Source organism: Atta colombica, unplaced genomic scaffold (assembly GCF_001594045.1).
Source record: "Atta colombica isolate Treedump-2 unplaced genomic scaffold, Acol1.0 scaffold47, whole genome shotgun sequence".
Lineage (NCBI taxonomy): Eukaryota > Metazoa > Arthropoda > Insecta > Hymenoptera > Formicidae > Atta > Atta colombica.
In genome coordinates, this window is record NW_017259536.1 from 1,350,674 (window position 1) to 1,360,538 (window position 9,865).

The 9,865-nt window shown below is 37.8% G+C and overlaps 2 protein-coding genes across 2 annotated transcripts in view; one reads left to right on the forward strand and one right to left on the reverse strand.

Annotated features, from left to right (window-relative positions):
* Positions 1 to 173: 173 nt before the first annotated feature.
* LOC108691437 (sarcoplasmic reticulum histidine-rich calcium-binding protein-like) lies at positions 174 to 1,621 on the reverse strand. Its single transcript, XM_018199190.1, has 2 exons — positions 776 to 1,621; positions 174 to 652 (listed from the first exon to the last, which is right to left on the reverse strand). The coding sequence occupies exons 1-2, from the start codon at positions 1,575 to 1,577 to the stop codon at positions 174 to 176; spliced, it is 1,281 nt and encodes a 426-aa protein (XP_018054679.1). The 5' UTR covers positions 1,578 to 1,621.
* Positions 1,622 to 2,317: 696 nt separating this feature from the next.
* The window catches only part of LOC108691438, a 15,662-nt gene continuing 8,114 nt past the window's right edge, over positions 2,318 to 9,865 (forward strand). The window contains exons 1-3 of the mRNA XM_018199191.1: positions 2,318 to 3,196; positions 6,064 to 6,569; positions 7,009 to 7,212. Of these exons, the coding sequence (XP_018054680.1) occupies positions 2,318 to 3,196; positions 6,064 to 6,569; positions 7,009 to 7,212 (1,589 nt within the window). The remainder of the gene's footprint in view (positions 3,197 to 6,063; positions 6,570 to 7,008; positions 7,213 to 9,865) is intronic.

The window sequence follows — 9,865 nt, forward strand, 5'->3', positions numbered from 1 at the left end:
ATATTATATATATATATATATATAAAGCTCATCATTTTCAATATATGTAATGAGAATCTGTATCATAAAAATGTGATTATAAACTTTTTTCTTTTTATCGCATAAATGACAATGAATATAAAATAACAATAGATAAAATTACATTTTCCTTCAATTATTTATGTTCAACAATATCAATCAACTTTGTCATATCCGTGTTTCTTAATTAAACGCGTGCCTTCATCGGAGTCGTAATTTTCATAATTATTATGAAAAGAATTTTCACCTTTTTCTTTATTATAGCCCCGATCGCGATTCTGTATATGTCCATTGTCATAAAATCCTTTTTTCCCACTATTTCTATTATCAAACTCGAATTCATGATGTCCGCCTTTCTTGAATTCACCTTCCGCAGCGTTATGATGCCCATCAGCAACGAAGTGCTTGTCGAAATAACCTTTCTTGTGGCTCTCATCATAGAAATCGGTATGCTTTTTATATTCATCCTTGTGATAGACTTTATGAAAGCCGCTGGTCTTTTGCCCCTTTTTGTGGTATGACGTCTGCCCATAACTACTACCCTTCTCACTATTCTCAATTTCATCGTAGCGGCCATAATTTCCAGCTACGTCGCTGTGTTTTTTTTTGTGCCCAATTTCGGTATCGTAATGTTCTGAAAGATTCAGTAAAAAGTAGTCTTACCCGGAGTAAATACTATAATTTTATGCAAAAACATACATGTTTAAAAGTGTATTGAGAAAATCAATGTCTGTAGAAAAAATAAGCAAAAATCCACCTTGTTGCCTGCTTTTATCATGCTGTTCGTGTTCACCCACGTCAAATTCCACTCGTTTGTTGTACCCTTTGTCACCCTTTTCTCCATGAGCGGAATTCTGCGCGGCCGAATACTTTTCACCGTGTTCAAACGAAACGTCGATATCTGAACGAGAGTTGTCGAGGCCGTGAATAGGATGGGTTGCTATAAAATCAACTTTTTCGTGATTCTCAGGCACATGCCCTTTTTTCTCTTTTTTATCGCCGTCGTCGTCCTCATCGCTGTCATAATCGTCCTCATTCTCCTCGTCGTCACTTCTCTTGTCGATATTTTTATCCATTTCGAGCGGTTTAAATGTGTCAAGCACAGCACGTGCAGTCAATTGAGGCTCAAGCGGTTGCGCGTATTTCGCTAATTGGCCCACGCCATAATTAATGAATCCATCGCGCGGGTAAGGCTGACGCGTTACGTACGGTACAATTTCGTGCTTCGCAGTCGCATACGCGAGCGGAACGGGTTCGTGCGACGACGCAGTTTCAGAAACGGTGGGCGCAACAGGTGTAGGACTGCCAACGATGTAATGCACTGCCGCCGGTGCATGGTAGTAACGTCCGCTTCCGTGATTGGTATACCGCATGTACAAGACCGGAAGACCCCTTTGCTGATTGTACGCGTATCCGCTTGCCGAGGTCTCCAGATCGGTCATTCTCATCTTAGAGACCGTCATATGTGTTGTCCTTGCCGATGACGCACCATCACCGCGTGTATTAGCTAACAGCAGGGCCAACACTAAATTCGCAATCATGCTAACCAAATCCCGCATCTCGGTAACCACGCCGGATAACAACGTTACCGTCTCGTGGCCGAATTGTCAGGCACTGTTATATCCGTTCGTCAACGTTATCGCTTTATATACGCATGTCAGAAGGACACGTTTATCCTTCCGCTGCGTCGTATAAGTGACACGCTATTTAGCGACGTGGAGAGTTTCATGGTCGCGGTGCTTCAAATGCGGAGTGCATTATTAACGGTTTTTCTTTCACTACAACATTAATCAATATCCTGACGGTATTGTGTAATAATTCGAAGAGTTACTCGTCGATTAATCGAATCTATAGAGAATACCTGAGCTCAAGTCATTTCATTTTTTTCGGTTGAAAAAATAAAAGTATTCGATTCCATTTATAAAAATTGCAAGAATGTCTATATTTCACAACATTCTTGTTCTCTGAATCTAATCCTATGAGTTCGATTTGCATCACTGATCGACTAGTACTGTAAACCGCCGTTGATCTTGAATTGACTACACGCTACGATAGATACACTAAGGCCATGTGAAATCGATGATCGGTCTTCGGTTCGGCTGAACGATTGTCGAGCGATATAAAAGAGCTGGTATTATTGCGCGATTGTTACAGTGCATGCCGGCGCGTTACTACATCAGAAGTCACTGTCTTGTATCTAGTCTATCTCTACGGAGATATATAAATATAATTTCGAGTAAATTCGTGGATTAGATTGAATTACCCGGGCTTCCAAGCAACGGGGATATTCACGAAACAAATGAAGATCTATGCAGTATGGTACGCCGCTTGCACTGTGCTCTGTGTTTGCGCGCATCCATCGAGAGACCGATCTAACGAGATGTACATTAGCAGCTCATTCAATCCAAAATCAACAGCTAATGGCTACGATTTCGAGAAGCAGCTATCTGCGACTAAATTGTTCGAGATTCTCGACGAAGATAGTGAAGAGTTTGAGGAGAGGAGACCATCGACAATGAGAGCGATCGTTATGAAAGCAAAGATCAGTCCGGTCTTGTTACCCTTGATTATAGAACCTGAAGCGGAAATGTTGCCGGTCGGTTATAAGGGCGTGAAGCCACCTGGAGTCACCCACATGGAAATTGCGTTTGCGAAACCGCAAACCAACCCAAGTCGCAAGAGTGCGACCTTACGAGCCTCGGCGACGGACGACGGAAATTCTGGTAAATCCTACAGATTTAATCAAGATAACGATGCGCATTATGCTGCGTCAAAGTATGAGACGCAAGTTGCGAGAGATGATCACGGTACCGACAGCCTCGCCGTCTTCGAGGTAGGTTCGAAGGGCGATACGAAAAAGGAGAACGAAAAGGTTGAGTACTCCGAAGACTCTGGTGAGAGTAAAAGCCATTCCGAAAACGAGGATCGCGCGAAGAATCATAAAGAAGAAGTTGGGAAAAAGAAGGGAGCTATCTACGAGACAAGAGATGGTCACGAGAAAGCTCATAACACCGCCGGATATCGCAACGTTTATCACAAAGATGAGTTCAAGAAGGACGCTGATTTCTACAGCAACGGGCATCGGAGTGGACATTTCAAGAACCATGGTCGATACGGCGAAAAACACGCTGCTGCTGAAGGCAAATACGCGAAAGATAGAAATAATGATTCTAGATTTGTCGAGGTGGAAGCCAACAAGCAGTGAAACGAAAAAAAGATGAGACAACCGAGAAACCTAAGATCACCCTAAGACGGATTCTTCGGGAACTTGGGCGGATTCATAAAGCAGACAGGCTTAACGAGGGGTTGAAAGTTCGCTTTCAGCGAACGACGGTCTATGTTAACATGACGCTTGCGTGAGCCGCAATAGTACAATATTATAGCAGCTAATTCAAAGATAAATATAAAAAGGTTCGAACAAATGTACAATATACGTATTCCAAAATTTATTGTATATTCAAACATTTATCGTATTCCATCTCATTTGGTACACGCGTTGCACATTTAGTGAAATATAAAATTATTAAATGCGAATCTTTTCTCTCTTAATTCTCACGTTTTATATTTACATTGATTGATTTTTTTATATTGCTTTTACATTTAATTAATTAATATTTTGTTAATAAATCCATTAAAGATAAACATACTATTTATTGTAATATTATTATAATTTTGTAATTTCTTTTCCTGCATAGAAAGAATTTGCTGGAAGATCTAAATTTTCTGTACACAGATCTGAAAATAATTTTATCGGAAATTCGAACTAATTGCTAAAAGATAAAAATTTTGTAGAGCATGATCATCATTTTTTTAGTTTCTAACATAAATATTTAATAAACCAACAAAATTATTTTCAGATTTGTATCCAATAAAATTTTAAAATTATTTTTTCCGTGTATCTGTCAAGTTGACAATATTCTTGTTATTTTATCAATTTTCTACTTCCGCATGAAAATTGGCAGTCATAATTGGAGTCTCGGCAATAAATTTAATTTCCCACTTTCTCCAATTCATCAGAACGCAATGAGTCTAGTTTTATTTATGCAACTGGCAAATGATCGAATATATGACCTAGCAGTAACCGCATTCGGCCGGCGGGCGGTTAATGGATATTAAACAATGCCCGCATTGTTGTACCGATAAATTGCAATCTTTCGCGAGTAGTTTTGCCGTGAAATGAGAATCAAGGCACATAATTGATGCATATACAAGTCTCCTTGCGTTCTCATTGCGAACTCGCCACCGGAGCCCGCAAGAGCATTTCACTTGGGTAACGTATACCTATAGGCCTCCTACCAACTTCACTGTAGTCTGACTACACTATATGTATGTATAAAGCTCGCATCCCCTTCGTGGCTCAGTGAGCTCGGGTTCCCTGCATTCATCAACAATAAGCTGCGGCACCTACCGTTCTCGCATACGTATCTGCAAGTACCACCTTATATACGTACGTGTGTATATTCGCACGTAGCTACCACCCTCACGTAAACACGTCGTCGATGCGTTTACACGTGCACGCACGCGATGGTTGTATTATATGTATCTGTCTATGTACACGGTGTATATAAAGGTGCATATATATTGGAAGCGGTGGAACGCGGCGCGAATACATAAATCAGATGCCGCTCTGCAAGCTGCCACCCATATCACTTCGTACAACGGCCATGAATGAATAGAGCCGTGTTTGAGTTATCGTCCGACCTGGTCTTCTAGAAACTGCGGAACGTCGGCGTTAAGTTTTACCGTCCGGAATGCTCCTTAATAGAAGTGAAGCGCGCTCGCCTTTACGAATTTGCATGGAATTCAAGAAAAGTAACAACGAATGTTATTTGAATTGTTTTATTTCGTTCAATCAATGTTTTCGCGAAACCTCAACACGTACGTAACGAACCGTCAGATCTTGGATAATTTACGTCAAAGAAGTAGATCTGACAGTTTGCCTCGACAGCGACATTTTATCCCGAGAAGAAATGCAATTTATCTTCTGATAATCTCCAATCCTTCGAAAGCGGACGTTCGCCTCGTATCTTGCTCTCCTTCCTTTTTATTTGACCGTCGTATGTCCGATGCGCTCGTGTGATTCTCTGAGAACGCCTGATTTCGGGGATCTGATCGTCTTTCCGCGATAGTTTATTGTCACCGTTTATCTTCATTAGAAAAAAAAACCCTAGCAATGAAACGGAAGAAAGTCAACCAAAAATACTTGGAGGCTTCTGTTTCGCAATTTGTAAATAACATGAAGTACGCGAAGATCGTAAAAATGACAGAAAAGTAGGGAATACTACATCGCACAGAAGAAACGTGAATAATATATTTAATTTTCCATCAGGCACATGTGTGTAGTCTCACGAGTTACAATTTATTATTAATATGCTAAAAAGAGCTAGGTAAGGAACTTTGGTTTTTATGCTGCTATATAATATCTCGCGTATTACATCTCGTAAACGAACACATAAATAAACGAACCTAAAAATAATAAAAACTATATGTAAAATGTCAATCGACGTCAATGCAGCAGATCTATTGTGGAATGCATATAGGGACGCTCCGTGGTGTGTGCATATTTTAATAAAGAATTGCAAAACTGAGTAGATATATATTTTCAAAGAGGTCACTGTGCAGAAATATGATATCGATTTTGTCAAGATTTATTTGCCCAATTGCAAGGTGTGTGAAATACGAGTCGCATCTTGGTGTATTTAGAAATCGAGATTATCATTTGCGCACCATAATGAAAAATTATTCCGTAAGTGAGATTTATGTTTTATAAAAATATTACAGAAATGAAAAAAAAATACATAATGTAGATTTTAACAAATATTTTCCTAATCTGTAAAATAAATTAAATCCTAAGTGTTATATACTCGTAGAAAAAAATCTCATTATAAACTTAAATTCTTGATATTTATATTCATATTTATTATCAGAAAAATTTATATTTTATATATATATATATATAATATATATGTGTGCGTGTGTGTGTGTGTGTGTGTGTGTGTGTTTTGTATAAAAAAAATATATGTATAATAATATATGTAATAGAAGTGTGATCAACCAGTTTACAAGACACGATTGGCTCTTCCGGCGGACTACGACAATGTAATGACTTTTATGTGTGACGCATTCTACAAGGACGATCCAACCATGGTAAACATTGGTTTGAGTAAACAGGAGCCTGCTTCATCCTTACTACAAATTATGTACAATGAAGTCCGAGAGGGTATGACATTAATTGTTGAAGAAGAAGAAGATGAATGTATTATAGGTGCTGTGGTGAACGCCGGCTCTTGTCCTTGGGATCCCGACAAGTTTGTCGAGTTCGCCCGCTGTGAATGCGGGCCAGCCCGCGACGTGATCGAGTTCGATGCTTACGTGACCGGCAAACCGAATCTCTGGGAGCGCTATTGCGTTCTCAAGATCTTCGAGTGCAGCTATCTCGCGGTCAGACCGGACTTCCGGAACCAGGGTATTGCTAGAAAGCTCGTGCTAGACAGCTGGTATCTCGCGCGCGATTGCGGCTATCGATTGTTCCGTGTTGACTGCGACAATAGGTGAGTCCAGCTGGCTGACCGTGGAATTCTGGTTAGGCTACAGACTCGTAAGGAATGCGAGTCGTTTCGGCGTGGTTCGCTCGCCTCGACAGGATCTTGAGTAATTTTCACGACGGGCCGCATCAACGAGAAAGATCGTTGGACTCTATCCGTTGTACATCACAACGGTTCAACGTAACTGTTACCTTGTAATTCAAACTGGAGACAGCTGACATATAGCTTCGTGTCATATTAAAAGAATAACGATCGCGTTAATTAAGATTAGCATGTGATGATTTGATGCGTCTCTTAGCGTATGAGCGTGTTATCTGATACGAAACATTATCTATCCATATCCTTGCACCTCATATATTATGCGAATAGGATCACAAAATTTAATCGACAGATTTACACGGATAAATCAGTAGTCTGATATCTAATATGAACATATCCGTTACAGATATCTCGCACGGATCGCGGAAGGTTTCGGTTGGAAACGAGTATGCGTAATACCATTTCATGAATACGTAAGAGATGGCGAACTTGTTTTTAAGTATATTAAGGAGCCACATACCGAAGTGGAAATTTATATTGATCAAGTTTCACGTTGCAAGGATTATTGTCAACCTTATAAAACATGCGACAAAATTACTTCATCACCAAAAATATCTCAAAAGGATAGCTAATGTTGTTTTGACTAACTGTTATCTACATAAGGCTAAGTTGCTTTATCAATAAAACATTAATAAATATTTCATGAAAGTATTATATTATGTAGTATCTTTAGACCACAATACAATCTAGGATTTTGTTACTTTGTACTCTATTATGAAAATAATTTATAAGGAAATTTGTACATTTGAAATATATAAATTTCCTCCATATGATTCCAAATTGGTAGTAAGTAAATATTTATAAGTCATTATGTGTATATTGTCTATTCTTGCGATATCGAAATAAAGAAGTGCATACTTGTGCCTTCGGTAGGCATTGAAACAAAGTTCACTTTTTGTTCACTTTGATGATATACATCGATTTCACAAGTACTAATCCCGACAGTTGAGCTTATTGGAATAGTCTGTCAGAGCCGAGAACAGTGATTGATGAGTTCAACGGCAGCTTATCCCGCGAGGAAACTCCTTTGAGTACGATTGAATAATACATAGCGGCGCGCAAATGAAATTCCCGATATTTGACTTCTAAGCTCTATCTCTCGAACGAAAGCCCGGCGGCTAAACTTCTGCTGCCTGCGAAATTACGATTGCTCGGAGTTGCGAGTGTACTGAACTCGCCCAAATTTAAGCGGAAAGAGACTGATTCTCTTTTGCATCTGGAACGTCTATTGAGTCTTCTCGAAGGGGGCATCATAGAATCAGTAATTGCCTGCTAAACAGGCTAGGCCATTCACCGATCAACTACCGTCATAAAACATTAATGATCCGTCGAATGAATTCTACTGCGTGTATACGCAATATAAAGCTGAAGCGTGTTTGAGAATGATAAAGGCTAAATTATAGAGTTGAGATAATCTATTGTCAATTACGTTAACTCATTTACAAAACAATTTGAGATGGATGTTAATTGTCTATTATGATCTATTATTACGGAACCTATGTAAAATAAGTAGACCATTATCTTCAAGCAATAGTATTAAAGCAATAGAAGAAAGAGAATGAACGTTCAGTTGGTGCAACATTAATAAAGTTTCCGTTTAATCTACGATAATAAATTGCATAATATTTTTCATAAATTTAAAAAATTATTGTATTTATTACTACAATTTATTGACTTGACGACTGCAACTCTTTCAATTGCTAACGTACGAAAATTAGATTATTAATCTAAAGAAAGTATAACATACGATTCATGATACAATCCGCATTCGTGAGATAACTTATTAAGAAAAATTGCTTATATAAGTATTTGCATTTAAAATCATAAATAGTATTTTCATTTAAAATTATTTCACTAATTTTCAGCTTAAACGTTAGAATACGTTTCTAAAAGCTTCCAAATTCATCATTAAAACGTCATCATTAATATGATTTAAATATATTGTCAATACAAAATGCTTACAATATAATTTTAGTATTTGCTAAGAATTTGTAAAAATTGCATTATTCTCGTACAAATAAATTTATTTTCTATGATAAGATCGTACGATAAGATCGCTGCAATAACTCGTTTCTAATTGAGATTGAATTCCGAATAATCGCATCCGCGTATTAATCGTTATATAATCAAATCTTCCACAATTGTACCGTAAATTGCTTTCAACATTAAATGGAGATAAAATAGATAAATTGCTTATAAAAAAGGATACGCCGGAGGTTATTCTCGTTCTAGACTTCCTGTCCGGGAACTTGTTTCTCATGCAATATTCCAATTTTTATGTCAGATTTTATATAAAAATTTAAATGTAAAAGATCTGAATATACCACAATGCTATTGTATAAGATTTATTTCAAATATATTCTTTTCTAAGCACATTATATGCATATGTGTGAACAAAAGTTTCGTTATGTAAGTACAATTTATTTTTAAAATAAATACGATTTATGTAATAATATACATGAATATACTAAAAAGAAAATGTATTAAATTTTAATAAATATTTATTTGAATATAGTGCCAGTTAAATATTTACTATAAACATATATTTATTTGGTACAAGATCCATTAACTTGATTTATCTCTTATTATATTTATTTAGTAAATATTCATCTTCCATAAATAAATGTTATATTAGTACTATTCAAACAATTATTTGTTAAAATTGAATACATTTTTCTGTCAGTGTATAAGTTTTCCAAATTATTCCACGTCATTGCACGTCAGTATGTTGATTTATATATTCGCATTAACATGTGCCCTTGTCAGAGGCTAAGAAAATGAATAGGACGTGGCCAAGACTGATTAGGATTCAAGTAGAAACTGTTCGGATCTCTCAAAAACGATCTTGGGCCGATTTCGAAGCCGTAATGATTAATGGAGTTAGAGAGCTACGCTCAGTTCCGTAATATCGTGGCAACTATCGAGTTGAAATTACAGTTGAGAAACTGCATGGGGCGAGTTAGGGGAGCCGTCGTTGTCTCAATCGGGAAAGGATCCCGCCGTCTCTGTTTGGTTCCGCAGCCATCCGATCACGTACCAGGCTCGATTTGATTTTGATTCGACGTACACTAGAAACGCATTTAATACACGTGCTTGCGTGCCAGACGCGCGTGCATCGACTAAGGATGAACGTTTTCCGTTGGCCGATACGGCGATAAGCTCTTACTTGTGTTGCCATGCCATTATACATATATATATATATA

What these genes read in the sequence shown, in the direction of transcription:
- LOC108691437 (XM_018199190.1), bottom strand. Translation starts at nt 1,577, where the DNA reads ATGCGGGATTTGGTTAGCATGATTGCGAATTTAGTGTTGGCCCTGCTG. An exon ending in TGATAAAAGCAGGCAACAAG is followed by an intron (nt 653 to 775) that starts GTGGATTTTTGC and finishes TGAATCTTTCAG; the next exon opens with AACATTACGATACCGAAATT.